This window comes from Rattus norvegicus, chromosome 5, assembly GCF_036323735.1.
Source record: "Rattus norvegicus strain BN/NHsdMcwi chromosome 5, GRCr8, whole genome shotgun sequence".
Classification (NCBI taxonomy): domain Eukaryota; kingdom Metazoa; phylum Chordata; class Mammalia; order Rodentia; family Muridae; genus Rattus; species Rattus norvegicus.
Window position 1 is genome coordinate 47,821,071 of NC_086023.1, and position 21,874 is coordinate 47,842,944.

Genomic DNA, 21,874 nt, shown 5'->3' on the forward strand with positions numbered 1-21,874 from the left:
AAACCTCATGTTGTAGGGATGGGGCATCCTGAATACTCACCCTAGAGCCTAGCATGTGCCTGGCATGTATTTGACCCTGTGTCAAACACCTAGCTTAAACTGACAGGCATACTGCCTTTTAGCCATGCAAACAACAGATAATGTAAAATCTAAAATGTTAGTCCTTTAGACTTTTTCAAAGTTTTATTATTTATTTATTTACTCTGTGTGTGTGTGTGTGTGTATGTGTGTGTGTGTGTGTGTGTGTGTTTTGTGCCACATGTGTAGACATCAGAGGTCAACTCGTAGGATTCAATTTTGGCCCATCATGTGGGCTCTGGGGGCTCGAACTCAGCTCTTTAAGCTTAGCAGCAAGTGCCTCTACCTGCTGAGATCTTTTGCTGGCCCTAAAATACAAAGAGAAGGCTTTGAGAAATACTTCTATAAAAGTTATTACATAATGTGCCCTGCTCTTTAAAAGGAGGAATTCTCACTCAGAAAAGTTAGATATTTTTGTGTATGGTCTATGTTGCCTGACCTTTCTCAGTATTTTGTAATAAAAGGAGTGAATAATATAACTGAATTTATAAGTTATATGGTAGATATTGTAATGAATGTAAGAAAAATACTTGAAAGTACCCTTGGCAGTGTCAGGAATGCTATAGCACAGTCAATTGTGCCAGTGACTAGAATCCTCCCTGCTGTACGGAACCTCTCTGGTCCAGCCTGTTGTTCACCCATACTTAGAAAAAGGTCATTTAGTAAATAACAATAAAGTTGTGTCTCAAATAAGACATAGTGCATAGTTACTACAGATTAATACATTTGAGTGTGCTAACCTAGCTGCCCTAATTTAAGGTTTAGCCAATAAGAAAACAACAACAACAACAACAACAACAACAACAACAATAATAATAATAATAATAATGATAATGATAATAGTGCACTTTACTATAGACTGTGAGTAAAGGTAACATTCCTGGATTTTGAATTACTTTTTAGTGCAGTTACCAAATCTTGATAGTAACTAATTTTCAACACACATATGCATGTTTGCGCAGAGAGAGAGAGGGAGAGAGAGAGCTGCAGTCCTAGACTGACATATGGATAGAACTGAGTGAGACTCGAAAGGGTAGGCTATGCTACTTTCAATATTTCTCCTTATTGGAGCTGACTGTTGTTGTTATTGTTTGTTATGATTTTTAATGAGATATTTCTGCATTTTTATGTACAAGAGTTCCAAGATCATTCAGATCTTGGAAAAGAATTTTAAATAGTGGCTCCAGAGAGCTAGACGTGATAGACTAGAAAACGTGATAGGCAGCCAGGGACTGTAAGGGAAATTGATGTGTACATGCGAGACAGCCTTTCTCTTCCATGTTCTTGCTGAAAGACTGAGCAAATGCCCTGCATTTGCATACCACTTTCTGTGATGCTCGGGGAGGATGTAATAGAAATATTCATGGCTTTGAAGAAACCATTTCAATTAATCAGTTTTTAGGTCACTTGGCAGCTAGACAAACTAGCGCTGGTCTATCCTTACACCTTTCCAAAGAGATATGTGACATCATAAAAATGAATTAAACAGGACAACAGAACCCACAAATATTTTGTACTTAGTGTTTTAGAGTTAATAACGAAGCAACAGAGGAAATTGAAACCTACTGCTAAATGGCTTCCCCTCAAGAACATTCTTTCATGGTCAAGTAAGACTTGAACACAGGTGTTTAAAATCGAATTCTCTTTCTCTGCATCACATTACCTCTCTGTCATGGTCTAGCATTTAGAGAGGAAAATAAAGAAGACAAAAAGGGACTAGAACATTTCCACCATACTTTTTAATTCTATTTTTCTACCATTTTGATAATGACATGCTAATCACAATGGGATTCTGGTAAAAAAAAAAAGAGCGCTTAAACATCTCAACTTAGCAAACGAATCACATCCAAATCGATAATTCAGTTAAAACTACTTTGCATGCAGGTCTGTTTCATTTCACATTATGTATTTTAAAAATAAAGCTTCCAAAGCTTTATTGTTTTCATTTCCACCTTATAACATACATACATTAAATACTCAATTAAATAGCCAAAATAAATAACAGACATTCATGCACTCACTAAATTCCCTGCAATGAATAATTCTTTTCAGTTTTAAAACTCTGAAATTGTTTCCAGGCACTTAAGTACCTGCTCTCCTCGAACAGAATATCCTTCATGGTCTCTTTTCTACATTTTTGCAAGTTAGTTATAGGGTAATGTGGATGGTGCTTCACAGACCGTAATGCACTCATTACATCATGTTGCTCTTATCCTCCCTGCCCGCTGTTCATTCTCAATGTGAAAAACTGTAGCCTATCAGTGACAGGAGGTCTGGATTCAAGGCTGACTTTTGTAATTATTCCCACCGCGGGCCTGTCAATAGGATTAAAATACAGATTCTGGATCTGTCTCTTCCAGATGAGGTCAGCACATTGAGCAGGGGGAGTACTATTTCTGCAAGCTGTGCTCCCTCTCTGCCTTGTGGAAGCAGAGATATTAACGTGACACAAATATTTGAAAGCTCCTATGGAAACAAACTCCCTGTCCTGAATTAAGCAAGAATATCCATCTGCAATAAATAAAATGATGGCATTCATTAGAGGGCTGGCCATGTATGTACATGGATTCTGAAATAATATTAAAGGCCAGAAAGTTTCAATTACAGAACAATCCTTTAGTTCATAATTAATAAACTCTTTGCAGCTGTGTTACTGTGGCCGGAAACATCTGCAAAGCCTCATATTTAGCACACAGACACACACAATTCCTTTAGAAAAAGTTCAATTGTGCTTAAAAATCACAGGTCTAGAAATGGAGTAGGACCTGAGGAAGAAGAAGCCAGTTTTATTCAATTAGCACACAGGGAGTTGGGGTGTGGATGATGCAGGGGAAGCAAACGACCTCTGCCTCACTAGGTAACAAGGGAAACAGGGAGACTGTGCGTGAGGAGGTCAGTTCCTCACTCAGAACCTGATACCTGACGTATTTAAGGTTGCTCCTGCAGTCAGACATTGTAGTTCATGATTGAGGCCAGCAAAAGTAGACACAGACGACTGGAAGTTTGACGCTGCGCCAGCCTCTACTGTTCCATGTGTTTGAGACAAGTTTGGCCTATATAAGACACCGTAGCAGAACAAATGAGCAAAAACTTGAATTAAAAATATAAAATCATAACTCTGAATTTGGATTGTTAATCATTTCTTTTACACCATCAGTTTCTGTGCATATAAGACCTATGCTATGCCACTGTAGACTGCACAGTGAATGAGCATGTGGGGAAAAACGTCGAAAATGGAAGTTTTTAGTGGTTTGCTAGTAATTCCTTACATATAAATTCTCTATAAATGTTTGCATACAGACTATATTTGTTGAAAAAAAATTTATATGACCAGTTAAATCTTTGTATTTTTCCTGAAGTTTCCCTGCTGGAACATTTAGATACGAAGCTATATTAGTGTTGGGTTTTATTATTAAAGCTATTATGCAATTCAGTCCGTAGGTCGTATAGAGTAACTGTAGAAGGTCAGAATTTCAGTTTGCAGGGTAGTCGTAGCCCCTGCACATTGCTCTTAGGTGGTTGACATCACCATCACCAGGAAGCCCTTCCCACGAGCAGCACTTGCTTCTGCCTATTGCTCCTCCTGGTGACCATAAATCTGCATCTGTGAATAGATACGTTCTGCTTTGGATATTTCATATAAATGGATTCACATATGTTATAGTCAGTAACTTTGTTCCTACATGTGTCATGTTATTTGTATTGTCCTGTGTCAGTATTTAGGTTTTTGGGGGTTTTTTGTTTGTTCGTTTTTTAGTTTTTTTGTTTTTTTGGGTTTTTTTGATAAATACGTTATATCCCATTACATTTCAAGGCAACAATGTTCACCCACTTGAAGAGCTGTCACATCCTCATGGCCACAGTAGAGCCACTCACTCTAGTTCCCCTTTCTCTGTTTTATTGCTAATTTTCGCCTGGTGGTTTTGAAATACTTCGTTTTGCTTTTATTTATCCTGTGGTAATGTTATACCCGATTATATCTACTCCAGACCCCCTTCAGCTCCTCCAGTGCCCCTCCCATGTGATTTTCCCACCCTCATGCCTTTTTCCAGCTCTCCTTTTAAATAGCTTTTTCAACTGTAGCCATCTTCTTCAATGTCGCTGTGTCTCGTATGCCTTTGATATTGTCTTCTATAATGACCAATGCTTTTCTACATCCTTTTATGCACCTATGAACCTTTATTTATCTTCTGTAAAGAAATATTTTTTGTGATTTCCTTAAATGTGTTTTAGTTTTACAGTAGTTATTTATCTCCGGTTTTGATTGGCTAATAGGTGTGTTTTAATTATGTAATATTTTTTAAAGCCTCATGGCTTGTGTATCTTCTTATTTCAAAACATGATCTTACAATTTGAGATAAGGTTACTTTTTTGTTGTTCATCCTACATGGACATCTATAATTTAAAGAACAACTTAGGACCTTCAGAATACTGGCCATGAATATGCGATTTACTTTCAAACGCATAAATGTCCAGTATGAGCAAAGATTGTGATGTACGTGAAACTGCCATACATGAAATCCATTATGATTTTCAATTTTCTTTGTGGTATATGCATGTGTGTGTGCAGATGTGTGCATAGAAGCCTGAAGTCAATATGTAGCAGTGTGCTAAATTACTCTCCACTTTTAGAAAAAATATCTAGGACCCAATCATGATTTAATAACTGTTATTCAAGGCAACCGAGTCTTTCAAAACTCTCCTAATGTACAGTCAGCATGAGTCTCCAAACAAGATATGGATTTCTACTCAAAATGTCAAGGAAAATGTCAAGTGTGCCTGTATAGGTGGATGTCCCCACTCTCAAGCAGGAAGTCTTTCCTGTCTACAGAGGATCCTTAAGTTCGGTGGATTGTATAAAGAGGATCTTTGTGTGTTTGTTTGTTCATTTATTTATTTCAATATGTCTTGCGAAATAGAATTGCATTTCTTCCCATTTCTTCCTTCCCTTCCTCTCATGTACCCTACCTCAGTTCCTCCCACTGAACCCTCAAGTTAGTAACTTTCTTTGATTTTATTTTTATTCACACACACACACACACACACACACACACACACACACACACACACACACAGAGAGAGAGAGAGAGAGAGAGAGAGAGAGAGAGAGAGAGAGAGAGAGAGCTTTATCTAAATATAACCTGTCAAATCTAGTTCTGTTGGTGGTATGTTCAAGGCTGATAACTAGGCGTGGATAATCAATAAGGATGCTCATCCCTGGGAAAGGCTGATCTTTCTCTTAGCAGCCATCTTTTACCTTCTCGTAGTTCCTTGTCTATGGGTGGGATACCAGAATTTTCCCCTATCCACTTTGACATGTCCATTTGTACTTCCATTGTTCCAGTCTTGCTTATGCACTAAATAATTAGATAGGCCATTCCCCGGGTTTACCTCTATGGGTTATAAACTAAAAGAACCAAATCCAGTCTTGGTGTTTGGACACAGGTGAAGAAGGGAGAGGAGCCATTTTAGCTTATTGCTTAGCCTGGAGCAGAGTGAACAATGCTTAGTGGTTTCGTGCGGACTTAAGGAATGTTCATTTAGAGCATGCATTCTTTCAAACAGAGCTCCGATTGTTCTGCTGACTGCATTAGACAGAAATCAACTCAGAGGCCAGGGCCCTCATTGCTCTAACACCTGGAATCCCGGGACGGCAACTGTGGTAATGTGATTTGTAGGAATGCAGAAGTAGACCCAAATACAGGGCTTCAGAATCAACTGTCCTGACTATTTTTGTATTTGGAGGTTAGGTCCATTAATGCTTTTCTTGCATAATTATTTTATAAGTGGTAAACCGGACTGGCTTTTTGTGCTTTGTTAATGAATTTGAGTTGTAAATATAATTTGAATAAGTCTACTATATAGAAGGATACATTGTCATTAAAAATAATTGAATGTTAAAGTCCAGTTATTTCACAGCAGCAAACAACAGCTCTTACTGTATGCTATCATGAAATGTTGTCGATATTACAGACAATTCTTGTAGTCTAGTATAGGGAGCACACCTAGACTCTTTCTTCATCTGCTTTTCTGTTTAAGGAACAGACAAAATAAGCAAAACTCACTTAGCAAAAAAAAGTTGAATTAGGATAGTAAATTTATTTTTTCATTAAGGTCTCGAGGATGGAAAGACCAATCAAAAGAATCAAATTCAGGGCTTTGCGATATAACACAGAAAATTATTGTTAAAGTCATAGGTGAGAATTTATTTTTATATAGACAATTAAATACATAACCATTCTCCATGAGTGCAACACTATGCTCCTTTTCAACTAATGTTCAATTACAAAATGTGACCGCTTAAACAGGAAGGACCTAAAATTTTGATGTTGCTTATTGCAATTTATTTTTCCATAGGATAGAATGCCATTAATGGTTGCTTTGAGTTCAAGCTTCATGGGTCAAATTTAGAGATAAAACAAAAGAAGAAAATTCGCAGTGGTTATTCCACAGTTCCTATGAAGTTTTTCTTAGAGAAACCACACTTCCATGTACAGAAAATGTACCTTTGTGCATTTGCATGTGTTTACCTCCCAAGTCTTCTCCTAGTGCATTTTAGAAAACCACCTGTATTTTCAGAGCGAAAAGTTGCCAGAGTCCCTGTGCAGACATTTTGTAGTAGTTGGGGGACTAAATTCTGTTTCATGTTCATTCTAGATTAGGCCACTTTATAAGTTTATCTCATCGAGTATTTGACTTTAGCTATTTTGCATAGATAGCTTATCTCGGTTTCTAATTTTAAGAACATCTGTTACTTCCTTCCCAAGGATTTTACCACCCACTTGCTCACTGTTATCTCAAGATATAAAGGTTCTGCTTTTTACATGCTCCTGCTTTTATTTTAATATCCATCTTCTAAAGAATTGGTACTTACTTTTAATAACTCTAAATTGCTAGTTTCCTGTGAGGTTAAATAAACTTGCTTGTTACAACTTATAATTTTCAATGTTACCTGCACTACAACCAAATATTACTTCGAAGGAAAAAAATTAGGAACATTTTTCTTGTATCACCCTTATTTAATTATAGCCATGAATTCATTCCATAATTGTGTGCCAGAATTCTTAGTGAAATTGAGATGGTCTACTTAATATCTTTCATTAAAATGTATTGAGACTTCTAAACCAAAACAATAGGTAGTAACTTAGTAGCAGTGCATAAAAAGATAATAAATATCTACTGAAAATTGCAAAATTACTTAGAGGAAGTAAAATTCTTGAGAGCCAGCCCGAAAAAGGAACTCCTGTAGTGAACAGCATACGGTTTTATGTGTGCAAACCTGTATTCTAAATCCAGTTTTAACTTAGGCAAGTGGAATTATTTGAAGAATTCAGGTTACTTTTGCTTCAAATCTGTTTTCCCATCTGTTAAAAGGGAAACACAATTTAATGCAATGTGAGAGATGAGCAGAAAGGCTGAAATTTCTCAACATTACATATGATAGATGCATTCCCAGCACCGTGCGTGTTCATTAGGAAGCTCGCTTTCTAATTTGGAGGCTGATGGGGTTAGCAACATGGGAGAAAAACCCAGAAGGATTCCAGTCGTTAGCCTTAGCTTGCTGCCTGAACTCTGTACCTGCTAAATATCAAATCGCAGTGCTATTGTGGTTCTCGTCCTGCTTTCGCCCTCCACTACTGTCTGTTAAAAGTAAATGATATCAGTGATATGAAGAAACTCCCTCTGACATTTCTAAGCCTTGCTGTTTCAAGAAGCAAGCCCTTCTTTGCCCTCTCTCATGAATTCTTTTATCCTTGTGTACAGAAGGAACAAGATACAGTGGATATGGATAAAGTAACGATTTTGTGTGAAGTGGGGCTGAGAAGTTTAAACTAGACTCTATCATGCCAGTGAATATCTTTGCTAGGGCAAGATCAAATCTGCATGTGTCGCTAATTTTGCTGTGACATTGTATTGGAGCTGCCTGTTTTCTCTGTACCTCGTGTGCCATAATTGCTGCCGAGAATACGTAAGGCTGCAATTGTGTGTCTTTGTCTCATATGATTGTCCCCATTTTCCACTTGTGTAAAATGGATAACACAGTTTAAAGGGTCAGCTTCTGAGGGCAGTAGTGTTATATTTACGAGATCATGGGAGCGTCCTTGATTGTCTATCATAAGGTAGTGCATGTACAAATTAAATGCGTGTTATGTTATACGCCTAGTTTGTAAACAGTCCTAATTTCTTGAAAGCTAAATAATAATGAGCCTTCCAAAAAACTAAAGCTATATATAAAATACCGAGCATGTAAACAGAAGCAAAGAATGACTCCAACTTTTTGGAAATATGCCAACCCAGTACTATACTTTCCACTTTCCACTATCCATGGAGTTAAATTTGAAAGTTTTTTTTCTGAATAGTACATGGGGAGAGCGAACTAGACCTTCAAGTAAGAGATTAAAACTTTAGAGCTGGGTGTGGTGGCACATGCCCTTTTTTCCCAGCACTTGGAAGTCAGGATGATATCTATAAATTCAAGGCCACTCTGGTCTACATCATGAGTTCAGAGGTATACAGGACTACACAGAATGACAGACGCCCCCCCCTTTAAATTTAAAATTTTAAAATAGGTTTGAATACAATATAATCATTAACTCTTCTTTAGAGAGATAGCTGTTTTTCAATAGAACTTAAAGTACTTATGTTTTATTTTAATAAGTATAAGTAATTCTGTTTAATATGTTTAGAGTACTCTTAAATAATAGTAATAATGCTGAAATAAAAAATTCAAGTTGCAAAATTTGAATTAAAGATAAATATGAGCATATAAAATATCTGAGAATGTTAGATGAGGTGTGGGATCCTCACGCAGTGGGTTCTGAGTGAGTTGCAGTAACCACCTTGGGAAGTAACTGAAGCATCTTTGACTCTCTGCTCACTGCCTACAGCATTCAACTTCCCCCAGCCCAGACCTGGAGCACCATCCGCTCCAGGTCATATCGGACTTTCTCTGTAATGATTGGCCATCTCCTTCACTTAGTATTTAAGTATTCCTTTTAATAAAAATGGTTATATCATGGAGAGAAGCCTGCTGAGTAACTGTCGTATGTTCTACTTGGAGCTTGGAGTCCCTGGAAATTGGGAGCAAAGCTTTTCGGCCATATGCAGATGAAAGTTTGTGTATCATTATTCAGTTCTGGTGTGCAGTTCAGATGTTGGCGTAAAGGTGCTCCGTTTTGACTTGAGTCCATTATCCGACTCTTCAGTGTTCTAATTAGCATTGTGCTTAGCCCAGCTGCAAGCACAAGTTTTCTCTATTGTGTGTTTGTATTATTCTGTTGTAAAATGTATCATGGCTTTCCCCCTGTGCATTTTTTTTTTACAAAAGAAATACAATCTCTCATTTTTCCTGAATATCCCCAGACATAGCAATACTGGCCCACTTCTTACTCTGCGCTCCCTCTCTCCCCTCAGCCTGTGGCCGCAGGTTCTACAAATCTTCCTCTCAGGACCTTCAGTGTTCTCGTTGTCCAACCCACAGTTTCTCTGACCGAGAAGGATCATCGAGGTGTGAATGTGAAGACGGGTACTACAGAGCTCCTTCTGACCCACCATACGTCGCATGCACGAGTAAGTTCAAGCCACAGGAAGAACGGCTTAGATCTCCTTGCCGTTCATTGGTAGCACTCAAGGGAGCATCACACAAGCAGGCCTTACATTTGAAACTTGTAAATTTTTCCATAAGTAGATTCAGTTAGGTAGTAATGTTAGGATAACTTTATCTTGCCACATTTAAGAGGCATTCACTAACATTTTACAGATGCTATTTCTCAGAAATCATTGTAAATTATTTGTCATACTGTAAGTCAAATGTAGTAGTGTTTTCTGAATTGAAATCTTGGTGATAAACAATGACCAGTCTTACATGTTGGTGCCTCAAAATTGATGATTATTTGAGAGGACCAAATAGAAAACAGACCCAGTCATTGCTATCAATAACTCTTGAGCATATTATGAGTGAAATCAGTGTGTTTACTGTAATATGGCTCAAGGAAAAACCATTTAAACAATCATATAACGTTTTTCCTTTTTAACTTTCTTAATTTCTTAGAAGAAACGCTGTGAATCACTGTGGCAAAAATAGCAAGGCAGTCCTTACCCTGCTCATTAAACAGAAAATAAATAAAACCTATTGTCAAGTGAAGTCATCGCAGGGGGCTCGTGTAGCTTCTCTAGTAACTACAATTCAGTGCTTATGTGAAAGAAATCATGTTAGCCATATTCTACTTTCATATTCTACATAGATGCTAGTGTTCATTTTGTCTGCATTTATTTGTCTTCTTCCTTTTTGCCTACTTGTTTATTTATTTTTGGCTTCCAAAGGGCCTCCCTCTGCACCACAGAACCTTATTTTCAACATCAATCAAACGACTGTAAGTTTGGAGTGGAGTCCTCCAGCTGACAACGGAGGAAGAAACGATGTCACCTACAGAATATTGTGTAAGCGGTGCAGCTGGGAGCAGGGAGAATGTGTACCATGCGGAAGTAACATTGGATACATGCCCCAGCAGACGGGATTAGAGGATAACTATGTCACTGTCATGGACCTGCTTGCCCATGCAAATTACACGTTCGAAGTTGAAGCTGTAAATGGAGTTTCAGACTTAAGCAGATCCCAGAGGCTTTTTGCAGCCGTTAGCATCACCACTGGTCAAGCAGGTATGTGCCGCGAGTTCTTACTGACTTCAGAATGTTGGACGGTATTAGTTAGTGGTTTTGCTTGAGTATTTAGTTGACATCATGATATGGATTTTTATTTTGCCAGCATTTTGATTATTTAGCTTTTGCTTACTTCTATTGCTACCTGTTAAATGACATCTCTAGTTATTAATAGCCCCACAGTTCTGGCAGGGAGAGGAAGGGTGGCTGCATTCTAAGCCAGTTTTAAACCGCCGTACTTCGAACCGTTTTGTCGAAAGCTCTGAAGGAGGAGTGCGAAACTACTGTCGAGATACTGGATAGTATTTCCTATGACCATGTTCTCTATGATGATAAAGATAGTGAATGTGGTTGTTGTACTGTTGTACGTTGCTTAAGCAATTTTTTTTACTGCATAGAATTCGATTGCCTTAGTTAGGGTTTTTATTTCTGAGACCATGACCATGGCAAGTCCTATAAATGAAAATGATTAGGGGTGGCTTACAATCGCACAGTTTTAGTCCATCGTAGTCATATTGGGAAGCCTGGCAGCACACAGGCAGTCATGGCGGCGAAGAAGAAGCTGCGAGTTCTACGTCTAGACCTTCAGGAAATGAACTGATTTGAGCTTCTGAGACCTCAAAACCCACCCCTTAGTGATATATCTCTTCCAAGGAAACCACACCTACTCCAACAAGGCCATACCACCTTAGTGGTACCATTCCCTGTGGGCTTATGGGGAACTATTTTTATTCAAAACACCACAAAGATGTTTGAAATGTCTTAATTTTGCTTTTTGAATTTTGCATTGCTGTATTTTAGTTGATCAGTAGATGTGGAATCCTGCAACTGTCCATATTTTGTAACACATACTTGGCCAATTTAATGAGTATTTCAGAAAAATGATAATTATGAACTTGTAGCTTAGCCTAATACATGCTTTCAATTTTTTTTAACTGATAATTGAAATACCTTCCTTAGTCAGCTTTTGTTACAGTTAATATGTTCTGAAAAATGCGTGTCAGGAAGTCAGTTGGAGACGCCAGGCATTTCTAAAACCACCAGAAAAAAATCTTATTACTGGAAGGAGTTTCAGAAATTGGAGCTTTTCTCAACTGACTCTGTTGAAAGATGCTGTGCAGTCGATATTTAGTAGATGTCGCTAAGGACTAGGTTATCAACAGTCCTAAAAGTGGCCCTGCACCCGATTATGAAGTTTGGCGAACATTGCAGTAGGCTTATAAGAAGTTCTTTGTGGTCGTCAGCTGAATCTGAAAGCAATCAGCATGCTAAGAGCTTGCCCTACCCCTCCTTTCTTTGCTAATTTTCATGCCCTAGTACCTGTTTAAATGACAACTGCATATGGACCTGTGGTGTGGAATGTGTGTATATACATCATACTTTTAAAAAAATATAGTCCACGGACTGCCATAGTGTTCTGGAAAGCAATGGGAAGGAGTTCAGGTAAAAAACTGAAACTTTATGAAGAAGTAAGTAATGGATTATTTCCCTAATCGGGTTTACTAAGAAGCAGGCAGCGTGGTGGTGTTCAGTGTTAGGAGCTTGATTAGGGGTGGGCTTGAGATTAGACAGCCCCGGAAGAGGAGAGCAAACAAAAGTGGGCAGCTGGGAAATTGAACTGTGATGCAGTCATGTTGGAATCTTCCGTCTCCAGGGGATGGTCCCCATTTAATGAGCTTCCATGTTATCCTTTATTGAAATGAATTTTACACTTCAGTTTCTCCCAGATATTGACTGTAAGTTTCACTAGGAAGGAATATCATTTTTCAGACCAAAAAAAAAAAAAAGAATTCTGATGAAAGCAGGAAAGTGAGTTCTGCTTCTTGGCAGCTATCTCAGCATCTGGTAAAATAATTTCTTTTGTCCTTCACCAAGGGGACTGTGACCACCACATCACAACATCCATTACATAAAATTAAATCATGGTAAAAAAATATATATAAGGGAGCAAAGTTCAGGCTGTGTTTAGAGAAAAGATGATCTGGGCTGGGTCGGTAAAGATTTCCCTGATGGGCTTCGTGGAGCCATGTGTTGGGAAATCAGACCTGATGTAGCAAGAAGTGCTAGGCTTAGGAGTAAACATGTTGTTGTTGTTGATGGAGTATAAATTTTTGTGTATTTTTCATAACACATTTACATATTAGTTGTAGCTGATTTGCCCCTTTTATTGAAAATTGATTCGCGCCCTCACATAATATATCCTACTCACAGTTTCTCTTCCCTGTATTCTATCCATTTTTCTCTCCACCTCCCCGAGCATTCATTTCTGTCTCTCATTCATTATTATCCCTTAGGCTTCTAAGGGATTATAATAAAATATAAGATAAAATAAAAGCTAACACACTGGAACTGGACAAAACGAACAATGGGAAGTAAAAGTGCCCCAAGAAGGCACAGGGAGCAGAGACCCCTTCCCCCGCCCACCGTGAACACTCAGGGGTCACCAGGGCTACAGCTCCATGTTCAACAAGTTCTTTGGATATTGCGTTCAGCTGTGGTCCTTGCCGTAAGACTGTGGAGATTACCTTTTAGTCTTGGCAATTGCCTGGGTTATTTGGGGGTTCCCATGGAACCCCTTTGGCTAACGGGTATATTAGGCGTGACCTAAACCCAGGACTGGATGCTTCCTTTGGTAACAAGAGACGGCCAGTTTGGGCTTTATCTCTTTTTGTCATTATTTGGCAACTCCAGATAGAGTGCCATAAATACCTCTCTAAATTAATTCTGAAAAAGCCAAAGACTATGAAGCAGATTATTTTCTGAGGGCAGGAGGACATATCTGGGCATCAGTCGGCGTCTGGCAGACACAATAACTTCCATTGGTATCTTAAGTGTCTTTTCTCTCACGTATTATGAGTTTGATTGTATGTTAGTGAATAGCTTCCTTAGAACTCATATCGTACCATTAAAAGTTTGAATGATTTTGTGAATCTTTACAGATAAAACATTGAATTTAAGAATGTGACTTTAAAGGATGACCAGTAAATTGTTTGACCTATATTGTTGCAACTTATTATACTGATTACCTGAGAACTTTCAATAGGGTGCATATGATTATATCAAAGTTTGTTTCTTAAATCTCTTAGCTGTAGAATTCACTGCACGGGAATTCTCATGGTTAAGTAAAGTATGAACTATTCACAAGAAGGGGATCTATTAATGTCTGGTGGACATTAATGACAAAATACCTTTGAGAGTTAATTATGATAAACATTATTATCTCTGGTTGCCATTTCATTCTCTCTCTTTAAGGAAAAATAGAATTACATATTTTATTTTAATTAATTTTATGTTTCTCAATTCCCAGATCTGATTTCTCAGTCTAAGATTTATTTCATGGATCCCTTTAGTTTGATTTGCATGTTTTTTAATGTAATGTTCCAAATTAAGTACATTGGTAACATCATATGATACAGCATAATACATAAGCAAAGCTATACTAAAAAGATGCTAGCATGAGCCTTTATTTTTAACTTTCAGAAATAGCCTTATTCACATGAATTAATGTGATTCAACTAGGAATAATTTTCTCAAAAATCAACCCAAATCGTCTTTTCTATGATTTAAAACGGACACAAATCAACTTACATAGCTGATACATAAAATGAATTTGTTCCGTTTAAGTTGATACATTTTATTATTTCCTGGAAATCTAAACCTTGGTTTAGATTTAAAGGAAACATGCTATTAAGAAAATACATCTTCTGTTTCTAGACCCTTAACTGGTCAGAGTAACATTAAATTCAGCAATCTTCATAAAATATAATTAGTTCACCACTAAGTATGAAAATTTGCAACTACAAAAAACCAATAAAATCATTTAGAAAGTATGTTAATTTCTTAAAGCATACACGCATAAGCAAACCTATGTTATCGACAGCAGAAGAGCTGGGATCTCTACCCTTTCTACGTGCTTATGTTGACTCTTTGACCCCCAATGTGTCCATATCAAGTGATGGGCTGCACGTGGAGGAGAGAGGAAATGATGTCTTCCAGTAGTCTGGTTCCTCACAATCCATGATATAATAAGTGACCCTAGTACGTGCCCTTTCACCCCTCCCCCCTCCTTCCTCTCACATGAGGACAGGCTGTAAGAATACATAGATGAAAAACCGCAATCTCTAAGCCCCAAAGTGAAATCTTGGCAAAGCTGAGCCCTGTTGGGCTTTACTGGGGAATTTTTTAGTCCCTTCAACTGTAGGAAAATAGCTTCTTTAAGTGAGCCTATGGAATGTTCTAGCAGACCATGCTCATTAATATAACTATTCGTATGTGAAATAATTGGATTTCACATTATTTTGAAAGAAAATATTTTTTCTATGAACATGAGGTTAAATAAGGCATCTGGTCCTTTGGGTACCAGGCAAAATGTGAGAGTTGTAGATATTTACATGTTTTCGGGATTTTCCTTCTCTAAAATTTTGAACTTGTTTAGTGAGAGCCGTGGTACAAGGCCAACTGACCTGTAGTCATGCTGTGTGTGTTCTATACTCAAGACAAGCTGATTACTTATATAATGAGCTATGCAGGCTGTTCTGTGATGCTGCCATATAACTCTATATGAATTAGTTAGGAATTTTTGTTTCTGTTTCTAAGCTTAAAACGTTTGTCATATTCTTGGCGATTTTAATCTAGTAATTTGCACACGATTAAGAAGTAAGTGCTGTACATACATTCTCATGCAATATTTTTATAACTATGTTTTAGAGAATTAAATTTGTGACTTATTTAACTTTGAACCACTTCCTTTAAATAAATCTTGGATCGATACCCGTACACAGTCTATAATGACAGCATTATGTACAGGAATTCTTATGCTACGTATGGCCCTTCATGAAAGCTCTTTCAATTTGCTGTTGAAATTTTCTTGAGTCCAGGCACTAGCCAATTGAACTAAATTCCATAAAAGAATATTTATAAAGAAATAATCACTCCATTTTTGGTAGTAATAATAATAAATCAGTTAAGTGATAAATAGAAAGTTGCCTTCACTAAAATGTGCCTACCTCTTCTTTCTTCTAAGAAAAAAAGATACAAAAACCATGTTCACTTAAGGACCTAAATGAAATGTGCAAGAAAACAAAATTTCAGGATATAATCTTTGGTAGATATCTGTTGAATGGGGAATCTGTTTCTGAAGTTTCCAAACAATTAAAAGTAATTAAAATAACAAGTTCATTACTATTCTAGTAATTGAAATGCACCAAGAGTTTTTAATATGAATTAATTCAGAAGGTGCCTTTTGTTAATCTTTATTTTGTCCAAACCAGTTATCTCCGTGATTACTTTCCGATGTACAGACAGCTTTGGTGTGTGAGTCATTAATCTGTTCTTGCGGAGCCAATGGCCAAACCATTACTGTTACTAAAATAAAAGCTTTGTGGAGGCGCACTGCATTTCAGACAATGAAAAGCCCAAGAGTAGAGACCCACATAACCTGTTTGTGTGTGAACGAATTGTACAAATGGGTAACCAGGATGCTAATAAGCACACTGACCCAGGTATTAGTGGAGCACAGTTCTTGCCAGCTCCAGTTTCTATGCACTTTCCATCTCACCCATGCATGCCCGTTGAGTTCCAGAATGTACATCCTGGCAGCACCTTGACAGCAGGAGAAGATGGTCTTTACATTGATTAGCGTTTGGTTGTTCCGATTCTGCAACAGAAAGAACCATTCTCTTTCCTACTGAAAGAGAGAGTAAATGTTGATTATTTTATTTCTTGCTTTGTTGGTGACGAATTGAAGCAAATTTGATTCAGACAAGCAATCCGGTGGAATAAGGCAGAGCTATCCAGAAAACATCTGTATTTATCTACCAATGCAGTAAATTAGACGTACCTAGAAAAGACATTGATTCACGAGAATCATTAACAGTTCTAACCAACTGATCCAAGTAATAGGGTAAAGGGGAGAACACTATCAAGATCTTGCTTCTCGGGGCCTGTCAATTGGAACTGCAATGGGCCGATCTTTACTTGTTTAAATCTCTTTTATGACTTTGTTCTTTTAGAAGCAATAGGCAGAATCAATTAAGAGGTGAAAGATCCATGAAAAATTATCCAACTTTACTGCACTTCATTTACAAAGAGGTCAATCAGAAAGGAAGAGATAATTGCTCCATCCTAACAAAATTAATCTGGGACACCCAGAGCAGATGATGTATGCTCTGTGACAAAATAAGTGACGGAGACGCACGTGCAAACCTGTAGATTCTTGTCCTGCCGCAGACTAGGGGTGCGACCTAGAAGGGGTGTCTCCAAACAGTCGCCATAGGTTTAAGGCATGCGGTTCTAAATTACGCGTTGCATTTGACATCTTTTAGTTAGTATCTCAAGCTTTGATAGTGTCTAGTCATGAAATTCAATGTATAGAAAGAGGAAGAACATTGAGCATAGCATGCAGCAAGACAATTATATATGATAGAAAACAAACACTGGTTTAGTCATTAGCACCAGTGGTTTATTCAAGTGTTTTAATACTTTTAATGACAACTACCAACTCTGATGTATGTTTTTTACTGCACGGATATGAATATAAATGGTAATGGCTCTATATATGTGACCAAAAAAAATGCTTCTAGAGCTCCCACTGTTACAAGCTGGTAGAGCACCAAGCTTACAGGATGCAAATGTAAATGGAGTAGCATCTGAGGTAGATAGCAAGGTGAGCACTGCACAGGCAGAAAAGGATGCTTTCTCTCTTTCAGCCAGGCACTGTCAGATTCAAATGTCTTAGGAGGTCACCCGAATGAAGACGGACGTAAGTCCTTTGCAGTCAAACATTTGGAGCTATGAAAAACAGTTATGCTGAGAAATTTGAGGTAGAAAATATCATAATCCTATTTCCATGGTCAGAAACAAATACAGTGTGGCATATGCAGCAGGCCTGCTCGGGGTTGGCTGGACTGAATTGTAATAGATTGCTTTTTATGCTGATTTCATACAACATTTATCAAACCGCTAAAGACTGAGATAGAAAATGAGTCTGGGTTTGGTTTGGAAAGAAATGGCTGCCGTCGTTCTTCTCTAATGCATTACCATAACCTTGTTTTCTCCTTGTTTTGACATTTCATTCTATTTTCTTACATGCCTGACATCACTAAAAACCCACATTTGGCCTCACATAAATTTTACTGTTGAGAACCATACAACAGCACAAAGAGAGGTCGAAAGAGGAGTGCGTTAATTCTATCAAGAAAACCTGTACACTTACAACCATCTCTCCTGTTATACATTAGCGTTGAACGCTATAAATTCAGTACACATCACATGGAGAGCCTTGTGTCTGTACATATATTGCCATGGATATTAATATAGCTTATAGTGACATAATGCTGTTTTACTGTATAGTTTGTGTTTCCCGTGTCTTTGTTTTCTTTTCTTTCCCATGTATCATAACCTGTGCACCTCAGTGCGTGTTCACATGGTTTAAACATGGACGGAGTTTGATGGATGCATGCTGGGGTGACAGAGGTATGATTGGTTAAAACTCTGTGTGGGAGTGATTACCTGACACTCTCACTCACATTGCTCTTTAGGAAGATACACAAACACACACACACAAAACACTAATAAATACAAACATACACACCAATACACACACAAACACACTAGTAAATACAAACACATCAACATACACACACACATACAAACACACACAAAATACTAATAAATACAAACATACACACCAACATACATACACACACAAACACACTAATAAATACAAACACATCAACACACACACATACACGTACACACACACGCATACACAGACACGTATACACTAAACCAGAAAATTGCCTAAAAGTTTTGAAATGATTCTTGCTATTTTCAACATCTGTTACCACTGAACAAACTTCGTTTTCTCATTTAGTCATCCTTTTAATTTAATTTTAAGTTTTAAAATTTTACAAACAGAATGCCAGGAAGACATTTCAAGAACCCTTGGGTTTTAATGTCATTTTCCCAGTAAACCTGCTACACCAAATGCTGTCAGGTCAGACAAGATACTGACTGCCTTCCTTTAAACTGCTGTCCAACTGTTTGGAAGTTACATTTTTTATTGGACCAAAGGTGGAAATGGGTGAGTGGATTGTAATTATTGTAACCTGGTGACTCTTCAGTCTGTTTTCTGGACAGACCTCAGCTAATCTGTGGAAGCAAGAAGAGTTGATGTTATATTTTATTTGGTATTAAGTTACTAATGAGGGACCTCAGTGGATTTGAAGAACATCGTCTTTTAAAAAAATACATTGGGTGTTTGCTGAGCCCATTTAAACTTTAATCTATAACTTTATGAATAAAGGGGATTCTGAGGGTGTGTTTATGTTTCTTCCTTCAGTACTAAAGAACTAAGCACTCTGCCTGAGTTTCTATGTTGAAATCTCCTTTTGTCTGTTGTTTGCCTCTGAGCTTTCCTACTCCTGAAACTAGAACCCTATGAAATGTATTTTTCTATAAAACAGCTTAGAATATATCTTCATTAGGACTAAATTAAATATTTATATATAACCTTTTAAGTCTCTTATGGACCAGTGTAAAATCTATTTTGATTGCATTATCTTTTAGAAACTTGAAATAGTTTTATTTTGTTTTTGAGAAGATGGAGTTTTTAGTGTATTTGTATTCAGAGTTTTTCAAGATGTGATTTAAATTATAAAAGTTTAGAAAGTCACACAATTATATGTTTTTAAAAGGGAATCAATAGTAATTTGGGGGGGTTCTTGTTGGCTTTTTTTTTACCATATCCAGGATAAGTATGTATTTTTTACTAAGCACAGTTATGCTATCTATCAAATAGGTAGGGTGCGTGTACAGCATCAAGCTTGTTTTCGGAGAGAAGGAAACTGTTATATGCATTCATAACAGAAGTCAGTAAAAGAAAAGTGTGTTTATTATTTGAAGCAGGCAAATGAGTAACATATAAAACTTTTTATTCAACAACCATCATTTAATTGGACCTTTTGTTTTGTCTGTCTACTCTTAGGTCTATAATAAATATATCTAGGAGACTTGAACACAGAAATTAGATTTAGTGTTCTTCTGGGTAGCTGAAATTACCCTTGCCACTGTTACAAAACATTGTTTTTCTGTTTTTTTATTGTTCTTAGGGTGTAAATAAATGTATTGACGGTAAAGAATTAATAGCACATCCAGAAAGACTTTACTTAATAATAATGATGCAAATAGTTTTTATGCCATTCGATTTATCTAATTTATAACTCTGTTTGATTGCCACAGCATGCCTTTCATCTGTAAGAATTGCACCCTAGGGAGTAGTCCACTTATTAATTCATCACTTGTCTTTCTTTATGGTTGCAAGTCCTATTATAGTATGAGCACAGAGTGACACTCTTTTCTGAAAGCTGCCAGCCAACTGGTTCCAGTCTAGCTGACCTTTTGTTTGTAACCATGATCCTAATGGCTTTCCTATTGGCTTCTGGTTCTCATAGATTACATTACAATCTACCCTTTTGTCTTATGGTATCTTGATGGGGACAGAACAGCAAGAGTGAATTGCACACCTGCAATTACAGAGCTTTAAAAAGAGGAAGGACCTGTTTCAAGTTAACCTGTAGGCTTTTTTTTTAAATGCCTTTTGATTTATCTGTCACTTGATCCATCAGCAATGAATAATTTTCATGGAAGGTGCACTTTAATTACACTCCCATTTGACTTGCATTATCAACCCCTATCTAGGTAATTAATCTCACCAAGTATCCAATTTCGGCCTTTATTGCTGGCAGGCAGACCTTCTGAATTATGTGTGCTTGAATGGATCTTGGGTCTTTTCACCAAGCCGCCCCTGAAAGAGATCTGAGACTCTCCAAATCCCAAAACTATGTCTTAGATTTTTTTTTCCTAAGAGATACTGTGAACAAATTATATTTGGTGTCACACATATACTTCCATAACTTATAATTTTGTATTATATTTAATTATGATATAAAACTAGGTCATAGGTACCTGGGGTACCCATATGTTTGTCATTTGTCAGGAGAAGAAGTGTGCTAAGTTAGTAAATTCAGTGAACACTTGTGTCCCTCTGCTGATGTAAGTTAGATAATAACCATCTTAAATTTCAATGGGTTGTTTTATTTTCAGAGTTTGTTTTTTCTGAATTAATGTAAACAACTGGGTTGAAGATAAATCAAAATCAGAAGGACTTAAAATTACCTTTATATTTTATATTGCCAAACTCCATTTTCTATAATTTTCCCCTTTCTGAGTTTAGGTATTTGACCTACAGCCTAACTTTGAACTTTTAATTGCTTAATTTCCCCACTGACTAATGCCAAAGATGGCTTTTGCTGTTTTAGTTTGCATGTGCAGTTATGCACAAATACTCTGAAATATTTAATTGTCCTTTTTTCTCCCCCCAAAAATGGTTGGACACTGATGGTTTCCAGACCTGAGAATTTTGCAGTATTTTATTTCTCTATTGAGTACACTTCAAAAATGTGGAGAACTTCTTGGGAATAAATCAGGACGGAAACATCACGTTGGCTCTTTGAAAGTCCTCTAAATCCATGACACAGTTTTAAGGGCGGATTTGGCTGCTGTGCAGAAGTGAAGGCCATGTGATCAGTGCACTGGAGAGGTTAATGTGTCACTCAGGAAAATATCTTGGAAGACAGGGATTATGATAGTGGAGAAAAATCCAGTGCTCTCTCATCACATACAGAGCTATCTGCAGAGTGTGGGCTTTGTGTATTTGGAATCTTTTATCAGGTGTATCAGGTGTGAACTTATTTAAAAAAAGAAAATTAAGCTGCTGCCTTGACTGTGTTGGTTGGACTCCTATTACATGCAGTTTGTATGTAGGATACAATTAATTAGAACTTGTTGGAGTTTAATGACTCCATGTGTCTATCTGCAGTTCTAAGCCCTGTCAGGACACCCTCTTATGTATCTCCCCAAGTCCACAGATTATGATTACATTTATAAGATCAAATACAACACCATTAAAATATGATTTTATTTTAATCTTTTAACATGTGTGTAGCTTTAATTTGAGCATTTTGATTACAATAAGTGAATACATTATAATATATAATTACGTATTATGAAAACACTTGACATCTGTCTATAAAATTCCAATTTCTTTTTAATCCAAGCATTGTTTGTCTTTTTATAT

At 37.1% G+C, this 21,874-nt stretch overlaps 1 protein-coding gene across 10 annotated transcripts in view; it reads left to right on the forward strand.

Moving 5' to 3' along the window:
- The window catches only part of Epha7 (Eph receptor A7), a 153,414-nt gene that overhangs the window by 49,295 nt on the left and 82,245 nt on the right, over nt 1-21,874 (forward strand). For all 10 annotated transcript variants that reach the window (XM_006237964.5, XM_006237962.5, XM_063287118.1 and 7 more), the window contains exons 4-5: nt 9,493-9,648; nt 10,402-10,737. In XM_006237964.5, coding sequence (XP_006238026.1) covers nt 9,493-9,648; nt 10,402-10,737 — 492 coding nt within the window. The remainder of the gene's footprint in view (nt 1-9,492; nt 9,649-10,401; nt 10,738-21,874) is intronic.